Source organism: Mustela erminea, chromosome 8, assembly GCF_009829155.1.
Source record: "Mustela erminea isolate mMusErm1 chromosome 8, mMusErm1.Pri, whole genome shotgun sequence".
Classification (NCBI taxonomy): Eukaryota; Metazoa; Chordata; class Mammalia; order Carnivora; family Mustelidae; genus Mustela; species Mustela erminea.
The window spans coordinates 52,094,595-52,119,296 of NC_045621.1; the positions used below are offsets into that span (position 1 = coordinate 52,094,595).

A 24,702-nucleotide genomic window follows, 5' to 3' on the forward strand; every position below is an offset into this window, starting at 1 on the left:
GTTGATTATGTATGGGATGCATTTGCTGAACCTCCCGTGCCAAAAATATACTCATAAGCCTGAGAATAGTTCATGATCCATTCTTGCTGCCTCGTTCACAAAACAGTGACGTCTAGACCATTTCAGAGAGATAATTAAATCTTCAAGGCTTTTGGAGAAAGAGCATCTTAGTCTCCCTTAAATTACTGTCAAACCATTTTTTGTATGTTTCTAAATTAGGTTTTAATATAATTTAAGCCCTTTATTTTATTTTGTTTAATTTTATTTTTAGTTTAGATTTCTTGTCATTTAAGATGAAAAATGTCCTGCCATTAGTTTTCAGAGCCATCTTTAGTCACATGCAGGACCAACTCTGTGCTGTACCTCAACATTTAGGTCCAGGTGTAATCTGAATTCCTGGGAGGGCAGATTTCTTCCAGATGGGGTAAGTTTTGGAAGGGAAGAGTGCCTGGTGCTTTGATGACTACAGAAGGTTTAGACCTTATGAACTGAATGTCTGTCTATTTGTGTATGAGCGCTCAACATTTTTTTTTTTTCTTTTAAGTACTTTTTCTGTGCTGAGGGTTTACTTTCTGACTCATGCTCCTGATTCAGCAGTTCCCCAGAAATGGCTCCAATCCTTCCATATTTGGCAGCACTACTTAGAGAATGTAGAAAGAAAATGATGTAGCCTCTTTGTATATGTGTATTTATTCAGATTAGCATTATCGGTTCCAAAAATGTCTTCACATGTGTTATCTGTTTCTTCCTGGTTTTGCTTTGCTCTACATTTCTCCCAGTGGCCTTTTCTCAAATATGCTTCATTACTCTCCATTTTGCATTTTCATAAACCTGCTTATACATACATGGCTTTTCTTTTCATGTAGTTAAGATTTTAATATGTTATAGCCTGTAAATTGTAGACTGGTAATGCTTCACGTGAGTCCTTGATGATAAAGTTTAGGTGTCTTAAGTTTTTCAGGCTAACTCGCTAAAATGGGGGACAGATTTTTGGTCCAGAACTTTTTATGTCCATTCTATGCAATAGACTGATGGTCTTTAGTTTTTAATTCAGTTATTGAATATGTTTAAATTCAGTCTAAACAAGCTGAATTTTGCTTATCTTTAAACGTGTTTAAAATGTGCTATAGAAGGGTACTGAACCTTTATAAGGTGCCCTCCTATCTTCCAAGTTCTACTAGACCAGTAGTACAGATACCAGTTAAATATTATTTCTTATTAGAATTAGTCATTTAATTATATGTGCTTGATATGATGTCTTCTCTGGTTTGGATACACTTGGGAAAATCTAATATGCTACTTTTAGCTTTGAAGAAGCATATTTCTTCCTTTACACCGAAAATCATAATATCATCAGAGCCAGACAATGTTGAGGGGGAGAAAAGAGATATATTCATGATTTTTGAAACAACTGTTAATACAATTGAATAGTAGAATTGAAATGATAGAATTATAGAGATAAAATTCTTCTCAGTGATAATCTAGTTAAAATTTTAGGGAAATGGAAAGCATGATTCAATGAGGTAAAACAACTTGCTTATCTTTTCAGAAGCATTTGGTGGAACAGTCTGGAATATGCTTTTATGTTTGACTCTTATTCTGGCGTTCTCCTTACTAACAATAATTCAGTTTTTTAAATGCATTTCTGGCTTCTCTAATTTAACATAGTTTATAATGATGGAGACTATATTTTGTTAAGACCTGTCAAGGATTTTCGATTACTAGGGTGGAAGTTATAGATCAGATCAGCTAGTTACCGAGCTGAGCAGAGGGGAAGGGCAATCAAGAGATTTATGCCTTATACATTTGTCTGATCTTGAACAGCATTGCCAAATCCTTTTTTAGGCAAATACAATAAGGGAAAGAGAAAACTTGCTACGTTTTAGGTTCTGAGTGATAGTCACATGGCTAAAGACAGAGTACATATGGAGTAATGGGAAAAGGGGTTTTAGATGATGGTAATAGATAAATGAAGGCTGGAAAATGCAGTGCCTTTAAGTCATGTATGTGTTTGCACTTAATTGTTATGAGTAACTGGGAGCCACAGATGGCTTTTAAGCAGGAAAGTGGCATGCCATGATCACAATCGTGTTTTAGGAAAAACAATCATTCTGGCTGACCATGAAGAAAGTAGTAAATGAGGCAAAACAGAGGTTGGTTCAACAGTCAGGGTGCTACTGCAGTAATTCAGAGGAGAGATGGGAATCTGTTGCTTAAGGAAATTTGAAGAAGCATCCACTCTTGGCGATATTATGAAGAAAGATTTGTTGAAAACTTGAAGTATGTAAACTTTCCTCTTGCCCTTGAGCAAGTTTGATGCCTGAAGATGAAGGAGAAGATACTTATGAAGAAATAGTACAGGCTGGGGGTGTGAAGATGCAGGGACCACCTAGCAGAAGAGCTTCTAAGTTCATATTTGGACTGAAGCATGTGATGTAGGAAGTGTGGGTAAAAGGTAAGGCCAGAAAGATACTGAGAGAAGGTTGTGGATGGCCGAGAGTGCCAGGACTTCAGTTTATCAGATGGAAGAGAAGGTAGGCCAGGTTTCTGAGCAGGTAAGCAAAAACTACAATAAGGATGTGCTTAAGAGCTCCAGATTATAATGTATAAAATAAATAATACCATATATAACATTGTTGTGCTCACTTCATTTAGCTTTTTAAAAACACTTCACATCAATATGATAGGTACATTTCACATATCAGATGACGTATTCTATATTACTTTTTTAACCAAAATTTGTTGCACAAATTTATTCTTTTAAAAAAGTTTAGTATTTAAAATGAATTTGTCTTTAACATCATCTTTTGAAGATCCTCTACACAGTGATATGAAAAATCATGTTAAATTAGAAGTGGAATTTCAAAACATTTTTTAGAAGAAATCTGTGAAGATATGCGAACTCATTCAATTATGCATTTATACTCTATAGTTTAACATGCAGTTCTAGAGGTTTTGAATTATGCCCCATTTGTCTTTCAGAGTTCTTTAAGAAATAATGTTATGATTCCGTGAAGAAAAAAATTTCAGAAATTTGATGTATATTAAAATTAGATGAACACTTTGAAGATGACAAATTTTGTCATTCCAGAGATTAGTCTATTAGTGATAATTCCTAATTAAAAGATACTACGAGTATCTGAAATTTCAAAATGTCAGTGTGTGTATACATATATGTCTTCTGATGAGCACACCTAAGGTTAACCAAGAATTGATGTTATGATTATTATTGCTGTTATATTATTATTATTTTGATCTGTGTTGTTATAAGAGTAACGATTCAGTAGGTACCAAATTCTGTGCTTTTTTTTTTTTTTTAAGATTTTATTTATTTGTCAGAGAGAGGGAGTGAGAGCAAGCACAGGCAGAAAGAATGGCAGGCAGAGACAGAGGGAGAAGCAGGCTCCCTGCTGAGCAAGGAAGCCCGATGTGGGACTCGATCCCAGGATGCTGGGATCACGACCTGAGCCGAAGGCAGCTGCTTAACCAACTGAGCCACCCAGGCATCCCTCTGTGCTATTTTTGATACAAATCCATTTCAACTTGTTTTAGGGGGGAAAATGTATAGATAAGTCTATTTCTCCAAGGGCTGAAGGATTTTTTCCTGCTGTATTATCAAGGTCAATCTAAGTTACAGATTTCCTGCGAAGGCAGTGGCTTTCACTCTGCAAGCAAAAGTGAGAAGAGAGCATAACCTGTTGGAAAATGCCTCCTTCTCTGACTCATCTCATTTTCTGAAATAATGCCAGCAATTATGTGCCATAGGAACAGGTTGCTTGTTTTTGTGCATTAACTTTGATATGCCCCTATATAATTTGGTTTCAAATTGGAAAATGAGGATCTTAACTGGTTAGGAGAATAAAATCTGGTATAATGGGTGACAGTAAATTCTGTATTACTGTTACATTACCCATGTAATGTTTTACTTCACATTCTTTATAAATATAAGTAAAATGTTACTTTTTTTTTAACCTACATATATATTTTAATGCAGAGCTGAGACGAGGAGAAGTATTACCTGACTCTGAAGAGTTTTTAATGACTCATCTGGCCTTTTAATATTTCCCATAGGAGATTCTTTTGTTGCTTAATGGTCCATGTTTCAAAATAATTTTCTTACATTTAAAAATATCCTTTGAGAAATATAATTTCATTGGTAGTAATATCCTCTAATAATATCCTCTAATATCCTCTTTTTTTTTTTTTTTTTCAAAAATCAAAACCTTCAAATTGTTACTTGTTTGAACAGATCACATTCCTGCTCTGTCATTCACTAGTCACACAATGTTTTTTTGTTTTGTTTTGTTTTATCTTCAAAATTATCTTTCGGGGACTTATGTTCTACTTGTTTTTAGTTTTTATATCTTGCATCTTCCACCAACTAACTGGGTGTTTTGTGCAGATTTTTTTTTTCCTTTGAAAGTTACTTTTATTTTGGAAATGGTAATAATACGTATCCTCTCCTCTCCTTATCACTCAAAGTTATCCTAAGGGTTCAAAGACCTGATATATAGACCATGCATTGCAGAATTTAAGCCCTGTATAGGAAAACATCTCCAAACTTATTGCGTCTGCCATTTTTCACACCCCCTATCCACCCCCATGCCACCTATTTAAAGACACGAATTTTCCTGGTTCTGTTTACAGTATTTTTCTTTAGAAATACTTAGTTAACTTTCTGTGTCAAACTATTTCACTAGCTCTTGGCAATACGCTCGACTTTCTGTTTTTATTAACTAGTTGTTATTACCTGTAAAGGTCGGCGATTACCCTGAAAATTAATGTTTGGAAAGGGTATAAACTACATTTATTCAAAAGCTGTATCTTTCAGTGTTTAGAGAATACTATAGATCTTTTTGTATAGTTTTTCATGTTCAGAATTTGGTTATATTGAAAACTTCTGGAGTGCTGAGTTTACACATGACACTCTTAAAAACTGCATTTAGAATAGTCTTATACCTACATGACTGGCTACTGTGGTAGAAAGAACCAGTTCTGCTCCTAACTGGCCACTTTATGTTTACTAAGTCCAATAATATTCTTGAGTAAATTCTTTTGTTTTTAATATATAAATAATATTCTTTTTATCATATTTGCAAGGCAAAGGTAAATTAATATTTTTTAATCATTAAGTTCCATAATATATAAAATATAATTTTTTTGATGAATGAAAATGACTTAAATATCCCTTTTTCATGTCATTTTCAACTTATTAGTATTTCATTTATGTCATTTTTCTTCAGGTGTATTTTTTTAACCCTTTTGGTTGCACCAAAATTTCAATATTATTTTGTGTCCTTGCATATATGTTTAGTAAAAATACAATCTTAGTTATTTATTGTGGCCTCGTTTTTTTAATTGATGGTTTAATTATAGCCAGTGAAACCACTGATGCACTTGACATTGTTTATTCTCTATATAAATAGCCTTGTGGTTTACTTTTGTCTACCATGTTATGTCCTCACTTTTATGTATTTTAAAACACTTTGGTCTGGTGTTGGAGAAGCCATATAACTCTCTGGACCACTTTCTATTGATGTCAATTTGGAAGGGGAATATCAAAAAGATCATATATTTTCAAAACTTTGGTGACGTTACAGAAACTTCTCTATTCATTTACCACAGGTTTAACCTCACTTTCTGGGAATTTTTATGGTACATTCCTGAAACCACAGGAACAAATCTGTCATGCTTAGTAATAAGATTCACTATTTGAAGAGTCAGTTTACTGTAGAAGAAGGTGTTGCATGGTATCAACTTGCTGTTTTTAAAATATGTCAGGTGTTAGAGGAGATTGGGTATTGAGTTTGAGAGAATCAGTGTACACAGTGACTACAGGTATAAATTTCAGAGTCAGATAGTCTGGTTTTAGAATCTATACACCATGTGTTTACACGGTTCTGGGCAAGTTGATTAATTTCCCTTTCTTTGGTATCTTCATTTGTAAAAAAGGAGGTAGAAATTATTTCTTTCTCTTTTTTGGGGGTGGAGATTAAGATACTATAGTGAGTCTGCTTAGTATATTATCTAGCACTTAAGGGTCACCCAATAAAATTAATAAATGTTATCTATATCATCAAAAACATTAATAATAGAAAGTTCTTAGTTGAACACACTTTTGGAATTAACATATATAATATATACCAATATTATTAGTTCTCTAAAAGTGTTGACCAAAGATGGGCCCTTATGTGAATTACAATGCAGTTTTATTGGTAAGTACCAGAAATGAAGGCTTCCTCAATTGCAGCAGATTTTTAATGGACAAGTGCAGGTTTAGCATGACTAGAATGAGTTGAAAATTATATTTATTTATTTATTAAATATTTTATTTATTTATTTAAAAGAGAGAGAGATCACACATAGGCAGAGACACAGGCAGAGAGAGGAGGAAACAGGCTCCCTGCTGAACAAAGAGCCCGATGTGGGGCTAGATCCCAGGACCTTGGGATCATGACCTGAGCCGAAGGCAGAGGCTTTAATCCACTGAGCCACCCAGGTGCCCCCAAAATTATATTTATTTATACCAGGAAGGATTCCAGGCAAAATTTATAGTTTTTACAATTACATTTGCCAGTCAGACATAGAGGAATTTCACCTGTCCTTTAATTAAATAATAATTAAATGCTGTAAAATATCATAGAGTGCTAATGAGAGTAAGGGCCTTTCCTTTGACTAAGTCATGGTCATTTAATTAAGTTCCTTTAGAACTGGACCATGAACCTAAATATAGTGTCCAACATTCAGAATATCTCTCTGAGATCTTATTTTATTAGCAGCTTATTTAACTCAGAATTGACTTAGGCCTTTTTTTCCCATTCTGTTATACCATATTTTTTAAAGTATTTTTCAGTAGCTTAATGCTTTTATAAACCATCATCCGTGAAACAGTATATTGGCCTATAATGACTGACAAAAAAGATTAATTATTGTGACTTCTCATCATCCATGAGAAGAAAGAAGTGGGGACTAACCCTCTATATAGTCAGAGTAATATGCACTCATAAATTGGTTTTAATAACAGGGTGAATAAAAAGAGTTAATGTTTTATTATAAGGCATATCCTAATGAAATAATTTTGAATCAGAATAACTTCCAATCCAAAAGCTTGATTTATATTTGCAGTGTTTCCTCCTAAATAAGATTGTATGAATTAGGCATGCATTTGATTGCAAATAGTAGAAAATCCAGTCAACAGTGCCTTCAACACTTGGAGCTTTGTTTTTCACCTGTAACAATACGTTCAGAGCAGGCAGTCAGGCCGGTCCAGCTGCTCCAGAATGTCATTCGAGACTCTCCTGGAGTCTTGAGATGCCTCCAGTCTTCCTGTGCTGCCATCTTCAACATTTGTCTTTCCTACTAGTGGTCCCAAGTGTACTGCACCTTCAGATGTCATTTCAGGTACAAGTGGAAAGAATGGGGAAGAGCAAAGGCCAACAGAGATTTCTCCTAGGAAGGTTTTGATGTTGTGTTCAGGAAAGACATTTCCTAGGAAAATTTCTATCCATTGCATTGTTCTGAATGTCCTCTGACTCCCTTGTCCCAACCAGAAGAGTATCAGGAATTGATTGCTTTTAGCTGTACATAATTTCTTGAATTAAGTAAGGTGGTTTTCTGTGGCTTTATGTATGTATGTGTGTGTGTGTGTGTGTGTGAAAATGATGGGATCAGAGTGTGGATAATACCAGAAAAAAGGAGATCCTTCCTTAACCAAATTTTAAAGTTTATGTGAATATGCAATATAATGAAAAAATATTGATTTTAAATGATATTTCTTCTACTTAACTTAAAAATGCAAATAATCAGGGGCACCTGGGTGGCTCAGTGGGTTAAGCCTCTGCCTTCGGCTCCGGTCATGATCTCAGGGTCCTGGGATCGAGCCCTGCATCGAGCTTTCTGCTCAGCAGGAAACCTGCTTCCTCCTCTCTCTCTCTCTCTGCCTGCCTCTCTGCCTAATTGTGATCTGTCAAATAAATAAATAAAATCTTTAAAAAAATGCAAATAATCAAATGCAAGATTTTTGTATTTTTCCTGTAAGAGCTAATGTAAAGTAAGAAAAATTAGTGGCAGCAGAGTATTAAAATTATTTGGTCTAGTCATTTGGCATTAACCTACAATTATTATTTTTTTTTAATATGAAATAAGACTAAGGTCTAAGGAAAGAAAAATAGCATAAGCTTTTTTAACAGTCTCATTAATTGTATAGCAATAAATGTTAAAGCCCATATAAAATATTATGGAAATAGTCAATTTATCCTTAATTGTGCATTTTGCAAGGAGCTTTTCCCCCTAAACATATTCTAGTTTGACTCTCATCACAGATTAAAAATGTACTTCCAATAGGTGATTCTTTATGTACAAGCATTGTTAAATCATATCCTCCAATAAGCTGCAGTTACTCCCTACCTGAGGTGTGGTGGAGTGGGTCTACTAAAACTTTAAATCATATTTAAAAAGTAATTTAGAATGTTTTTTTCCTGAAAAAGGAAAAATGTGTAACTCCTCTAACTCTATGGTGTGATTCATATAATAATAGAAGGACATGGAATAAAGAAGTGTCCTGTAGAGGAAAGTATGATTAAATGCTCCTGAGAGTTCAAGGTCATGGCAGCCTATTCAGATGAAGTATCACTTCACTAGGATTTTAAAAGATGAATAGACTTTTACCCAGCACCAAGAGCAAAGGCTTGAATGACTGAGGCAGTGTGGTATCATTTGGGTAGCTCTGTGCACTTCTGTAAGGGACACAAAATAAGGGATGGGGTTGTCACATAATGAAGCTATTCAGAAAGCATCTTTGGGATTAGCAGAATTCTGGACCATTTAAAAAATCCAAATGTATGTGGTAAAAATTTTTATCTTAAAATTACTAGCTTCTGTTGCCTATTTGTGCTTTTTGCCAAATGCTAACTATGTCAGTTAGCTATTTGTGAATATGAGAATTTACCTAGTTGATTTAAGGAAATTTAAAAAGAATACTAATGTTTGATATATACTTGACTTGTTCTGAATAAGCCAGTTAACTTCTTTGGATATCTTTTAAATATATATAACTTGTACCTCTTGTTCATCAAATTAGCAATCATATTATGCATTACCCTTTCAAACAGGTGATAGGGATCTTGCTCTGGGGAAAAAAATTATCTCTCGGTACTTTTTCAAACAACACAACTCAGTGTTTTTTGTTTGTTTGTTTTTGTTTTATTTATTTTTGTTTGTTTTTAATGGAGGGAATTCCTGGATCCGTGCATTCTCAGACAAACATTTTTTTTTCCTACTAAATGAGTTGTCAAGATGAAATGCTAATTCACTTCAAGTAGACTTTTTGTGCCAAAAAGTCAGCATCATACTCTACTGACATGTAGTGCTAGCTCAGTTATAGTATATTGATTATAATATGCCAGAAACGAGGTTAAACACATCGAAATATGCCTTTTGTTTACTCAACAAACTGCACATGAGTTAGGCAGTATTTTTCTCAGTAGACGAAGAAATAATCTGAGAGTATTTGCCTTTTATATGTCAAAGTCTTCATTTCAACCTTGTGAGATAAGCCAAGATACATACTCACTAGGTTAAAAAGTGCTAGTCCTAAAATGTATTCATATTTTTCCTGCCATTATGAAAATATTTGTAGAGGCACAGATTTTTAAGAAATAAGTTTTGTACCTTGTCTCGTTCTGCCTATCTTTGTATTTTAAATTTCTGAATGTCCTAGGTATCCCAGGACAATTTTGTTGCTATGAAATTTGTCATTGTTTCCTAATTAGCATGGCATTTATGTTTTGCGTTTTCCTCTTTTTTAACCCTCACTTTCTTCTTTCATGGCAGTCCATACTTTACCTACCCACAATGTTTTGGTAAATGAAAGACAATTCCAGACTTCAATGGCTTCTGCAGAAACATAAAAACATCTTACAGGGTCATATTTTGCAATAAGGCTCAAAAGATTTGTGACTTTAATCATTTTTTTCCGTTGTATCACCACTTGGTTTGAAGATTTTCCTGGACAGAATGCCAGGCTGGCATCCGAAGTACCTCATTAGCTGTTCATCTTTGCATTGTTCCACTAACTGCCCATCAAAATTCAGTGTGTGGGTCTGGGCCCGCTAAAAACAATCGGGCAAGATATCATTCAGAAACATTATGGGATCTGTATTATTTACAGATCACTTGAAAGCTTCAATTGGAGATTACTCAAGGATGGAAAGTAAAAAAAAAACACACTTAGGTTTTATCAGTAATTTATTTTAAAAAGTGGAAAATAAATCAGATGTTGAGTGCATTTCCAAGAAATAGAGCTAAGCCTGCAACCCAACGCTGGAAAAAGCAGACAAATGAAAATTTCAGTATTGTTTTTTGGTGTGGCCTATTAATGATATGTATGCCTTTTGGTTTACAAAATTTGTTTCCCTTTATCCAGACTTAGAGATTAAACTAGCCAGCTTACCTATGGTAAAAAACCATTTTGAGTATTGAGACAGATTTTATTTTTAGCAGATTCTGCTTTATGTTTTCTTTTAATTGTAGAATTAATTTTATTTTTTTAGTTACTGTATTATAACTTTTACTGAATTGGCTATTTTAAACCCAATTCTGAAGTGATTTTGTCTTACTCTATATTAATTATAAATTTAAATTTAAAAACAACAGATTCTTACCTTCTGCAAAATAATCTACAGTGTTTTGCTTTTCATTGAGATACAATAAAATTTTGGTGAACTGTCATCTTTGTTTCTACTGTTCTTTCAAGAGAAAAAGGGTTGTTTCTTTTTTTTTCCAGGAAAATAAAATAAAATATAAAATGTAAATATATCCTCCTCAATATTTTTATCATTATTATTTTAAGTGGAAACTGTTTTAGATGGCTGAGGAGGCTTGAGTCAGTGATATCCGCCTATGCTGTCTCAGGTGAATATATATATAATAGGGAGTTACATGAAAATTTTCTTATTGCCTTGCATTTTACAGCTGAAGCTCCAAAGCTGAAATTATTGATATGTGCTGTATATATATAAAGGAGATTCTCAATATATTTATGTAGGATTTAAAAAAAAAATAGCAAAACAAATGGTTCAGTTACTATTAGTGTCCATTGCCAGCTTCCATTGTGAAGGGAATTATTGAGATTTATTAATGTAGATTGTCAGCCTTCTGGGGAGTTTGTTATCCTGGAGCATTTGTCCACCCTATCCCATAGAAGATTGATGAGAAGAAATCCTAATGAGAGTTCCTAGAGAAGCTGATACATGTTTGGCTCTCTTGCAGTTCAGTGAGCATAAATATATATAGAGAAGATCCAAATTTTGTGGGACCTGGAGCTTATTCAGTAGGTGATTTAATTATATTACTCTTTACATTAGTTTTGCAAATTTTACAACTTTTAATTATATGAACACATTGTTAAGGCCCTTTCCAGAGATTTGGATAGAGTCCAGGCAAGGGGGGGTGTGTGCAAAGCTTCAACCTCTTTATCTTTGTGAGACATCCACCTCTAATATAAATTCATATTTGCTCCTCACTTTCTGAATTCATGGGAATTCTTGGAAATTTGCTGGAGATGCTTGAGGTGACAGAATTCTATAGGACTGGAAAGACCTAACCTACAGGACTGGAAAGGCATGGCAAGGATACCTTAGTATGCCATAAGCTAACTGCATATTAGAGAAAGCAGCTGGACTGCAGCCATCCTGAGGGGAATCCTGCCCAAAAAGTCTGCCTGCTGGAGGTGGGGAGACTCTAACATAAGAAAATCTGGGGTGATTCCCCATGGTCTGAAATTTCTTTCTTTCTTTTTTAAAGATTTATTTATTTATTTGAGAGAGCGAGAAAGGGAGAGAGATTGGGGGGGGCAGAGAAAGGGGGAGGCAAGGAGACTCCCTGCGGGGCGGGGAGCCTGACACATGGCTCAGCCCCAGAACCCTGAGATCATGACCTGAGCCAAAACCAAGAGTCAGATACTTAACTGACTGAGCCACCCAGGCACCCCTGACTTCTTTCTAAAAAGTCGTTACCTGCCTCAACAAAGAAAGGGAATCAGTGAAGTACCAATCATAAGAAATGGTAAGGTACCTCAGCGTGCCCCTCCCCCGCCACCCCACACCATATATCTACACGTGTTCTATAAAAGAACCAGCAGCTGGTGACTGCTAGAATGGAGAGCAAGACAGCCAGCTGTGCTGGGCCAGCTGGAACCAGACGCACTCCTCTCCCTCTGATCCCTCCTCCCTGTGTCCTTTCCAGTCCCACAGAAGAAGCAGACTCAGAGTGTGAAGAAGGAGACAGAGTGAAGAAGGATCAGACCACATGCCCCTGCTGATGTGAACTAAGAAGAATTACACAGGAGATAGAAGTTTGATTTTCGATGAGACCGAACCATTTAGTAATGAAAGTGAATTGTAATGAGAACCATTTAGTAGTAAAAGTGAATAGAAAAAAAGGGAAAAGAGCAGCAAAGGACTGTTCTTCACCCAAAGGCTACCCAAAAGCTGAAATGTTGTCATTTACTGAAGAACTGAGATCCCACAGAATGACTTGAAAGTCAGGAAAATGGGAAAAAAGGATATTTTTCCTATCCACAAGTTCAGGCTGCTCAAGAAACAAGTTCCATGTATATTCCGTCAAGGAATAGTGCTGGCTTTAGCTCGCTGCGCTTTGCGTCCCTGTTGGGGGCCTGGTGACATAAACCGTCTGAGATCCCAAGACAGTCCTATCGCAGGGTAAGAATAGGTTAATTATGTGGCAGCTTTTCTCCCAACATGAAGGGAAATCCCTGGAAATACATTTAGTAAAAATCCTACATTATTCTGTTTTCATCTGGGATGTAGTTAATTAAATTTGCTTGAATTATTGATGCGAGTACAAACTGTTTTTGAATATTAAGAAGGCCAATTTGAAAGTAGAACTAGGCATCTATAGAGACATTGCCAATTGTTCTGAAGATTTAATTTTTCCTTTCTATGTTATCATAGATGACTTCATTTAATTACCATTTTAATATTTATGTCTTTTGGAACTGTCAAAATTCTGAAGAAAGTCATGCTTGGTGTCTATTTCACTTTATATCTCCATTAATATCTTTGGGAAGAAGCGAAAGAGAAAAAAACTGAGAAAATTTGATTTTGAGTGATTGGCTTTCGTCTGTTTAATAAAAAGATACTATGGTATGGCTTAAGCAGTTTTAGCTCTATCCTTTTAATTTGATACAGTAAAATATGCAATAAGTTCAATTTTGAATTCTATAATCCTTGACTGTAAAGAAAAGGCTACTGTGTTTCTATTAATGTCCCAGGGCACAGTATACAGTGTATTATCATGACATTAGTTTCTGGAAACTCAGTGTCTCCTGAATCTTTTATGGAGTTTGTTTCCTTTGTTTATTTTTCTCTCATTGCTATAAACTATCTATGGTTTTCCTGAACTCAGCACACATTGGCTGGTATACTAAATCACAAATGTAAGCATTTCAGCTCTTGATGCAGTTATTTTAATGTCTAGAACCTGAGTCTATTTCAAAACAGACTCCAAAACAATAAGAAGTCTTTTACCTTCTTGCCGTTATTTCTTGCCTATTTTGAGTGGGAGAAAGTGACATGGAGTCACTAGTCCCAAGGAAAAGCAAAAGTACTTTAACTAAGTAAAAGTAAAAAGCAGCAAAACAGAAACAAGAAGACATAACATTGGATTCTGCTTGTGGACACCCTGGTTTAACTTATTCTAGTACTATCCCCCCCACCCCATGAAGGTTTACAATGTGCATATTTCATGAAACAATAGGAATTGTAAAGGGTAATGAATGTGGGGAAAAAAACCAGATTCTTACTCTTTACTTTTATTTATTTTTTAAATTTTTATTTATTTGAGAGAGAGAGAGAGAGAGAGAGCATAAGCAGGGAGAGGGGGAGAAGCAGATTCCCTGTGAAGAGGGATCTTCACACCAGGCTCCACAAGGGGGTGGATCCCAGGATCCCAGGATCCCAGGACCCTGAGATCATGACTGGAGCTGAAGGCAGACGCTTAACTTAGCTGACTGAGCCACCCAGGAGGCCCTAGATTCTTCTAAATTACATATCCATGAAAGAAAAATAAAAATAACATGAAGCAAAGATGGCATAACAGGAACACAGTATACTCTCTCACCCGACACATAAAAAAAGGACAAACTATATTATACAACAAGTTTCAGGATGTTGGCTATCAGACGAGGAAAAGCAATGGCAATGATCCCTGAGAGACAGGAGGCAAATGAGGTGAGCCCTAGGACTGCCCCTGCTCGCCGCCTGCACGGTTTCCAGATTGTGGAGCAGGGAGGAGACGCCCAGGTAGAGTTTGGAGGTTTCCCTCAGTTGAGGGGAAGAGTGGGGAGCCCAGAGAGGTCAAAGTGTCTATTGTTCATGAAGTATACTACCTGAGAGAAGAGAGCAACAAAGAGATAGAATTTTGGAGGTCTATAATCTTCACCACGTGTGCTTGAGGAAGCTACCCAAGGCTAGGGGTTAAATCACTCAAGAAGTATTAAGAGGGAAGAGTAGCTGGAAGTTACACAAGCCCAGGGAGAGTTCTTGTTCCCACCAGCCAGAGTCAAAACCTCGTACTTTGTGGGGCATTGGGTAGAATATTTTGTGCTGGCAAGAACACACACAAATATACAGAATAGTTCTCAAGCTATAGCACTCAAGCCAATACTTCAAGATATAATCTGCCATATATGTTTTGACAAATATGTTCTTTCTGCCTTTATTTTGATATTTGAGAAATAATCCAGTATTTTCATTTGTGTTCAGCAACTGAATAATATGGCATTGTGTCATGTTAGTATAATATATATATATATATATATATATATATATATATATATATATATATATATGAGTTTCCTTTAATGTGAATAAAAATGAGAAGCAGTGAAGTATAGAAATGGAAAAGTCTGGCTGATGGTAAGAAAATTTCCATGTCAATTTTCCTTAGAGTGAAATAAGCAAAAGTGGGTAATAAGGGTTTCCTGGAGTAAAGTAGCAGTTTGAATTTGTAAAATACTCACCTTTGGAAGCCTTTATATTCATTTTTCCCTTTGATGTGTTTTTATTGGTGGTGTTTGTTTTTACTTATGTACTAGAAAGGAGAAAGAAAGATATATTTATTTGAATCTCTTTCATTAGACTTGTATTTGGTGGTTCATATCTCATTAAAACACAGTCATTATTCATGATTTTATTTTCCTCTGAAACACTGAATAAGCCAACCAACAACCCGACTGGGTTATATTTGTGCTTCTTCTCACCTGAAACACAAATAGAAATTTATATATATATATTTTTAAAGATTTTCTTATTTATTTATTTATTCATTCATTCATTTGGAGAGGGAGAGCATGAGCAGGGTGAGAGGAAGCGGGAGAAGCAGACTCCCCACTGAGCAGGGAGCTCCATGCAGTGCTCGATCCCTGGACTCTAGGATCATGACCTGAACTGAAGGCAGACGGCTCAGTCAACTAAGTCACCCAGGTGTCCCCAAATTTATATTATTCTTTTATCTTTTAGAAGTAAAACTAATAGCTACTAGATTTCTCTCATTTTCTTTTGGTTTCTTGAGAAATCTTGCATTGCCTCTGATATTAGGGTGCTGAATAAAGCTTTATAATCTTTTTTTTCTTAGCCAGTTTAGATCTTTTGTATACACACATGCTAAAAAACAAAACAAAACAAAACAACAAAAAAAGCAAAACTGAACAGAACTTGTAAATCACAGTCATGTGATTTCTTCTTCTTTTAAAAAGTCATGTGATTTTGGGGGGGCATGTCTGGTTAAATCATCATACTCTCCAAACAAAGCTAAACAAACAAAACAGCTATATTTACCCTTATGAGCTTTAATTATAATGGAAACCCTTCTGAGATTACCATCTGGTAACCTGTGTGTTCGATTTAGTTTATTGTCGTATTTGGCACCCATGGTTTTAAAATAATGCTTGATTTATCTCCTTTCTTTATCTTTTCTTTTCCTTCCTTCCTCCCTCCCCTTCCTCCCCTTCCTTCCTTCTTTCTTCCAACACTTACATAACTTGGTGATTCAAATACAAGTGTGGATTTTATAAAACTTTCCCTTAAAAAAATGAGATTTGACAATACCAGGCTTGCTTTCTAGCATGCAGCTAAGTGGCATCCATCCCCTGTACTTGGGGCATCCTCTGTCTGGGTCCCGCAGTTCTCACACAGTTGGCTTCACCCATTCATGTTACCTGTTCGGCTCACACTTTAAGCTTGCAACCTCTGCTGTAGATATTAAAGCTGCAAGTCTACTTTCAGATTCAGCCTGGCTGGAAAACAGCTGAAAACTCTCAAATCTTAAAAGCCAAATTTCTTTTCTGATAGAATTGAAAATTTAATGGGAGTGAAAATCCAAATTCAACAGTTCTTGAATGAGCATGAAATACGTTTTACTGAAGGATGTCTGTTTTTCTGGACCATTGATTCCCCATGTAATATTGCTAATTATAGATTGTTTTCCGTTTTTGATGCTGATTGCAATCTTTGAGTTATCAGTTTTCATTATCAGGTCAGGGTATTGTTAAAACAGGAGGAGAGATTTCCTTATTGTTTTTCTTTGACTCTGCACGGTCATGGAAATTATTTTTGGTAATGGCTTCTGTTATTATTTTCCTTATTGATCATATGTTCCCTGTTGTTGCCAGTAATTTAAAAAAAAAAAATGCCTCCTGGTCTCTTGGAAACTAGCTCAATACAGATTTTACCTCCCATCCCACAAACCAGTATGTTCATTTTTGTTAAAAAAAATTTTAGTAGTATAACTATTTAATGGAAGCCATTCTTCATTAAGGAGGGTGGTTTTGTTTTCTCCTTAATACTTTGTTGCTGTGTTGGTGACTGATGCTTTTTTAGAGAGAAATTATAGAACTCTGATGTCACGCCCTAGATGAGACTTTCCAATTTTAGCATCTGTCCCCTTGGCACATTTCCTGGTGTTGACAGTTGGGTAAGATGACACCCCTGGGTTTTATGAAGTCCTCCCGCTACAGATGGTGGGTTTTTGCTTTTAAAGAGTCTGCTTTAGAACCAACTCTTTTTAATCTTCTTCCTATATTTTTTGGTGAAAATTTTATATAACAAAAAAATGCCAAGTTTCTCATCTAAATCATTTTATTGTGGCACATGATAAAAAATCAAACCCACAAATTTTGTATTGGAAGAGTCTGCAAGTTCTGGCTCTGCATTCTGCCAGACAGAAAATAATACAAATTTCAAATAAGACCAATACAAACACTTCAGTCATTTTTCTTGAGTTTTCATACTAGGTACTGCAGAGCTGAATATTTTACTCACTACAACACAGCTTTCTAGAGAATCTTGTAACTGGAATTAATGTTGTAGTACTGTTTCAAGGCAGGACTACATCTGTACTTTCTGAGAAAAACAGCTTTAATAATCTTGGAAAATCTTAGGATATAGTTATTGAGCAATTATGTGCTAGTCCTTATTTTCAGTGTTTCATGTATTATTGAAACTTGTCGTCACCTTGTGAGGTAGACACTGTTACTGTACTTTATAGAAGACAGATGAAACGGATTGTCAGAAAATTTAAATACTTGCTCAAAGTCACACGGTTAGCTAGTGGTGCATCTGAGCTAAGAGTCCTTCCACTCTGAGTCTAGGCCAGGTGCTGGTAAGCAGTATCCTGCACTGCTTGATTATCTCCAGGAAGCTACAAAATCTCGTGCTACATTTGTCCACTAAGTTTGAGTAAATCTCTCCTGCAGAGAAATAAAAACTACTTTATTTAACAGCTTCATTATATCATTTCCCAGTTTTGTATTTTAATAGAAATTTTGCTCCCTCTGCCTCTCACCCCAACCCAGACTTTTTATTTTTTTATTTTGATCTTTAAATGGGTGACAAGGGATTGATGGTGTTAAAAATTATGAGAATCGAATTGCTTTATTGGTACTGGAACATGGCAATTTCTTCGGTAAAATCTTCTGGGTATGGAAGTAACTGGAATTGAACAAAATTGTGCAAAAAAAATTTATCCCCAATGTCTATGTGGAAAATCATAGCTGAAAATGTAATTTATAGTATTGACCTGAAGTTCAAAATGAAATGTTACGTGTATGAGTTTAAGCTCCTGTCCTCCGAATTTCATTGACGTGACAGAAAAATGTTTATGCAGAGAAAGGAAGCTGTAAGAATCCGGGTAAGCAGGAAAGGATACAATCAGAAAATAAGACAGTTTGATGTATTTCTAAAATGTGTTAAGCAAATGGGGTGAGGGAGAACTCAGAGCAGAAAAATTTAGAACACAAAAATTGAAGCTAAATTTGCTTCAGAGCAAAGACATTGGTCACTATGGAACTCACAACAGAATTCTTCCCCCCAGAGGGAGTCTGCTAAAGCATTGGTCCACTGGGCCCCTCTGACCCTCTGGGGGCTTCAGTGTTTGTGACCTTGGTAAACCTGGGAAGAACAGTTACTAATGTTAAGTGAGAATTTCCTCATTTGAGTTTTAGGGAAAGATGATGTTAGTAAGCAAAACAAAGACCATTGAAACCTCATTACTTCACATCTGATAAAGCTGAGGTACATTTTCTGTTTAAAAGGACTTCTTTTAAAGATCAGTTCATCACCCAGGGCTATGATGTTTAACATCATAAAAAACAAAGAAAGGTCAGTTAGGAAGATGAAAATATAATGGCAGATAGATAGACAAAGATATACCAGGCAAAAGGAACTCAATGATGAGAAAATACCAAGTAATATATGGAGACTAAAGCAGTCAATAAAAAAAAACAGTTGTCAAAAAAGAAAAAAGAAAAGAAACACAATTGTCAAAAAAAGGTACAAGTATATTAAATGATAATGCTGCTACCTTTTAGGTGATAAAATAGAAGAGACTCAAAAACAAATATAGAGGAATAAAAAAATATGGAAATACAAGGGTAATTTGACAAATCTGCAAGGATACAATATTTCCGTCCAAAGTAGTAAACAACAAAATCTAAGTGGGATATAAAGGATATTATTCACAAAGTTTAGAAAATTTAGTTTGTTAGGTGCATTTTAGAGTAACTGCTGTACCCTACTGAGAGTAACTTTTTAAAGGATATTTGCAGACATCACCTGTACATCAGGCCATGGAGAAAATCCCAACCTATTTCCAAAATTATACTCATTGGCTACATTTCTTGCTACCATGAAATAAAAATAAAAATTCAGGAGCACCTGGGTGGCTCAGTGGGTTAAAGCCTCTGCCTTTGGCTCAGGCTTTGATCCCAAGTTCCTAGGATCGAGCCCTGCATAGGGCTCTCTGCTCAGCGGGGAGCCTGCTTCCCTTCCTCTCTCTGCCTGCCTCTCTGCCTACTTGTGCTCTCTGTCTGTCAAGTAAATAAATAGAATCTTAAAAAAAAAAAAAAAAAAATTCAGAGCAAAAACATACATTCTTTACCTACCTAACTTGAATCTGTATCTCAGAAAGGAAGTCCCGAACTTCAGGCTTTATTTGTTCAAATGGGCAAGAAAATTGGCGAATTTTTGGTGAGAGAGAGAGAAAGAGAGAGGAGAGAGAGAGAGTGAGGGAGGGAGGAAGAGGGTAGGATCGGAGGGAGAGAACACACTGTGCAAAGTGCTTTTTGGGAAGAGAAGTGAACAGTAGTTTTGACATCAGCAATAAATCAAAAGATGAAGAATGTATAGGATAATGGTGGAATCAAGGTTTACTCCTTGCAAGACATGCTTACATGTCACCTGTTGGTTCTATTTAACTTACTTAGAAGCCTTTTTTTTTTTTTAAGATTTTATTTATTTATTTGACAGAGAGAGATCACAAGTAGGCAGAGAGGCAGAATAGAGAGAGAGAGGGAAGCAGGCTCCCTGCTGAGCAGAGAGCCCAATGCAGGACTAGATCACAGGACCCTGAGATCATGACCTGAGCCAAAGGCAGTGGCTTAACCCATGGAGCCCCCCAGGCACCCTCTTAGAAGTCTTTTAAAATTGAAATCACAAAGGGTTTACTGAATTACTGATTTCAGAATATAAAGATTCCTAAGGAAAAATGAAAATATTTCTGTATGACAACATAGTATCTTCAGATGACTCTGTTTTCCAAAATAACATTGCTTTAATGAAAAATACTTGAATATCTTCAGATTACCAGTTGGAATCTTTTATTTGTGGTATTTTTGTCATGACACCAAGTTTCTGTGTGCGTTCAATTATTGATAACTAGATCCTATATTTATTTATAATTATAGATTTCTAGAATAGTTTTGTTTTTGCTAAAGTGATCTCTAAAGTACATATCCACATATGTAGCCTTATGTATATGACAGTAGAAGTATCACGATTTTTATGGCAATGAAGCTAAGTACCATAAATAGATATGTAATAATAGTGTAAGTATGCCAATGAAAAGGCTTAGAAATTAACATGAGTATGTCTTTGGTTCTTTATAGTATTGAGCTATAGTTAAAAAGTCAAAGACTCAGTCAACTGCTTTACAAGCATAATGATTCCTCATTAAGGACAGTTTTCTCTTTAAATTTCTTATTCAAATTTGTAGTGGAACTATATTTGATATTTCCTTTAGGAAGTCCAGTATGTAGTTTAGGTTCAATTCGGCTGCATCCACAAGATCTGGATCTGGACAAACTCATGAATTTCATAGGCATTAATTAGAACACTCATTAAAAAAAGCATATTTACTGTTTTCAAAAAGCACAAAATTATATTTTAGGGTGGACAATGATGAATGTAGCTGTTTATTTTTTAAGATTGTAAGGCAATTTAAATTGATTTTTATTTACTTTTCATAAGCAATCACTGTTATCTCATTTTATCTTTATAGAAACACTATGTTTAAAATCTTCTAATTTTATCAATGGAGAAGCTGGGTTCAAAGGTACATAGCTAGTAAATGTTGGAACAAGTCCTTGTTCCTGCTGACCTATTTACTCTTGAACTTAATGTTCATAATAGTATCATTTATATCACACTTTATTTTGTAACTGTATCATTATTCTATTTTTAAATCTATCTGGACAAATTTGATTTGCAAGGCTTTTCCCAAGTACTGAATATTTCTGTGGGTCCTTCATAAATACTTATCAGTTGACTTCTGGTTCAGACTGGTTCCTGGAGGGAGAGGGGTAGCTTTGTCATGTGGGAGTCAACTTTCCAACCAGTGAAAATGGAGAAGTGCCATCAGGAATAAGGTAGCCAAGAATTTGAAACTCCCAGGAAGGAGGTGTCTGGGTGGCTCAGTGGGTTAAGCCTCTGCCTTCAGCTCAGGTCATGATCTCAGGGTCCTGGAATTGAGCCCTGCATTGGGCTCTCTGCTCAGAGGGGAACCTGCTTCTCTGCCTACTTGTGATCTCTTTCTGTCAAGTAATAAAATATTAAAAAAAGAAAGAAAGAAACTCCCAGGCAATTTTCCCTTCCTTGTTGTCTGCTTTTTTTGGGGGGGGGGGAGGTGCTTTCGGTAGTCTAGGCAGAAATCTTAAAACTTTGGTTTGACTTTTTGATGAAGATCTTCTCCCCCCACCAAAGATTTTATTTATTTATTTAACAGAGATCACAAGTAGGCAGAGAAGCCAGCAGAGAGAGGAGGATGCAGGCTCCCTGCTGAGCAGAGAGTGGCATCCCAGGACAGTGGGATCCTGACCTGAGCCGGAGTCAGAGGCTTAACCCACTGAGCCACCCAGGCACCCCAAGATCATCTATTCTTGACCTAGTTTCTGACTTGGCTTTTTCTCCTAATCTGCCTCTTTGAGAAAAGCCCATCAGTCCTTACTTTCTGATGACTTCTTTCATTTCAAGCATTTATTTTGATTCTATCCTCTCTTTTTACTCTGATGTCACCCAGGTGGAGTTACTCAGTAGAAAGGGTGTAGGCATATTTTTCACTGATTTCTGGGCCAGTTAACATTTTTGAGCTTTAATTTCTTAATTAAACTTTTCATTTTGAGATTCATATACTCTTACAAAGACGTGATAGAGATCCCTTGTACCCCTGACCCTGTTTTCCCTGATGTTGTCCTCTTGCAAAACCACAGTTCAGTATCACAACATACTGACATTGGAACAATCAAGATACAGAACATTTCCATCACTACATGGCTTGTCCATTTTGCCTGTTTAGAACCGTACCTACTTCCTCCCACGTTCTTCCTTTCCTTAACACCTGGTATCACTAATCTGTTCTCAAATTCTCTAATTCTTTCATTTCAAGAATGTCATGTACATAGAACCTACATATGTAACATTTTACAATTTTTTTCCATTCAGCACAATTCTGTGGGAATTCATCCTGATTGTTTTGTGTGTCACTAGTGTGTTTTTCTATATTTTGAGTACAGTTCTATGGTATTGATCTAGCATACTTTAACCATTTACCCTTTGGATGATATCTGAGTTTTTATTTTTTGGCTCTTATGAGTAACGCTCCTTATACATATTCATGTATATGTTTTTGTGTGAGTATAAGTTTTTATCTCTCTGGATGACCAAGAATGCAATTGCTAGGATATATGGTAATCATATGTTTATTTTTGTAAGAAAAGGCGAACACGTTTTGCATAATGTACCATATACATCTCTGCAGCTTTGCTAATATTGGTGTTTTTTTTTTTTTTTTTTTTTTTTTAGATGTTCCTATAGGAGTCTCATTGTGGTTTTAACTTGCATTTACCTAATGGGTGACGATATTGAACTTATTTGCCATCTATAAATGTATAGATCCTTCTCAGCAAAATGTCTATTAATTACCTTTCCCCATGTTCTAATTGTATTTTTTTTTTGATTCTTGAATTTTGAAAGTTTTTTTTTAATCAATTCTAGACACTAGTCTTTTGTTGTATGTGGTTTGTAGATATTCTCACCCAATCTGTAGTTTATTCTTTTATCTTCTTTACAGGGTCTAAAGTTTTAAATTTTGATGAGATCCTATTTATCATCTTTGCCCTTCACAAATTGTATTTTTGGTGTTGAGTTTAAGAACTTTTTCCCTAGCTCTAGATCCCCAATTTTTTTTTAAAAGATTTTATTTATTTATTTGACAGTGAGAGATCACAAGTAGGCAAAGAGAGAGGGGAAAGCAGGCTCCTTGCTGAGCAGAGAACCTGATGTGGGGCTCAATCCCAGCACCCTGTGATCATGACCTGAGCTGAAGGCAGAGGCTTAACCCACTGAGCCACCCAGGCACCCCCCAATTTTGTTTTTAATTATTTTGTTCTAATAGTTTTTTAGCTAAGATCATGACCTGAGTTGAAATCAAAAGTCAGATAGATGCTCAACCAACAGAGCCACCCTGACACCCCTGCCATGGACATTTTCATCTTCTTCTTCTTTTTTAGAGCAGCATTTAGTTATTTTAACATTAAATATAATATTAACTATAGATTTTGTAGACATTCTTTATAAAGTTGGCAAAATACCCCTTCTATTCCTATCTTATGGAGTGTTTTTATTATGAATGGGTATTTTGTCAAATCCTTTTTCTGTGTCAATTGGTAAGATAAACTTTTTTTTAGCAGGTTAATGTAGTAGATTATATTGATTGATTTTTTAAATATTGAACTAGCCTTGCATTTCTAGAATAAACCTCACTTGGTCATGGTGTAAAATTCTTTTTATATGTTGCTTAATTCTATTTGCTTATATTTGTTAGAGATTTTGGTATCTATATGCATGAAGGATATTGATCTATAAATTTCTTTTGATTGGACTGTTTTTGTTTTGGTATCGGTGTGATACTAACTTCATAAAATGAATTTTTTCTTTCTCTTTTTTTATTTTGGGAAGGGAGTATTTGGATATTGTTGTTAATTCTTTTTAAAATATTTTGTAGAACTCTGCAGAGAAAGCAGCCTGAAGTTGTATATTTTAGGAGCTTTTAACTAGGAATTGAACTTCTTTACAGCTATAATACTACTCAGAATTTCTATTTTCTATTGTATTTTATTAGTTTATTTTTTTAAGGAATTAGTCTATTTTATCAAAGTTCAAACTACTTTATGTAGAATATTTGAAGTATTACCTTACTAGTGCTCTAATATCTACAGACCTTATAGTGGATCTGTAGTGGTATCCCTAATTTCATTATTGATATTGGCCATTTATATCTTTTTTTGTTAGACCTTGATAAAAATTTTTCATTTTTATTGATCATTTTAAACAACCAGCTATTGTATCATTTATTTTTTTGAGGTTTTTTTGTTTGTTTCTTTTCAATTCATTGACTTAAGTGCTTATCTTTTTATTTTTTTTCCTTCCTTTTGGTTGCATTGGGATTTTTCTCTTTCTTTTCTTTTTCCAGGTCCTTTGAGGTAGGGTTTTAGATTATGCATTTGAGGACTTCCCTCTTTTCTAATGTATGCATTTAGTGCTGTAAATTGACCTCTAGCATTGCTTTAGCTGCCTTATACTACACAAGATACACTGTATCTTCATTTTCATAAACTCAGTGTACTTTTATGATTTCCCTAGAAATTCCACTTGACCCATGAATTATTGAGAAGTGTGTTATTTCATTTCATTTCCAGGTGTTTGGAAATTTTCCTCTTATCTTTCTGTCACTGATTTCTGGTTGTGGTTAGTGAGCATATGATGCATGATTTTAAATTTCTCAAAGTTGATGAGTTTTTGTTTTGTTTTGTTTTTAATGACTCAGTATATGGTCTATCTTGGTATGGGTTCT

The 24,702-nt window shown here is 35.3% G+C and overlaps 1 protein-coding gene across 4 annotated transcripts in view; it reads left to right on the forward strand.

Moving 5' to 3' along the window:
• The window catches only part of KCNJ3 (potassium inwardly rectifying channel subfamily J member 3), a 149,973-nt gene that overhangs the window by 23,310 nt on the left and 101,961 nt on the right, over nucleotides 1-24,702 (forward strand). Inside the window, exon 3 of one of the 4 annotated variants that reach the window (XM_032355615.1) lies at nucleotides 376-407. The exons of the other annotated variants lie outside the window; for them this stretch is intronic. Coding sequence (XP_032211506.1) covers nucleotides 376-392 — 17 coding nt within the window. The 3' untranslated portion in view covers nucleotides 393-407. Of the gene's footprint in view, nucleotides 1-375; nucleotides 408-24,702 lie in introns of those variants that run through there. 4 annotated transcript variants of the gene reach the window in all.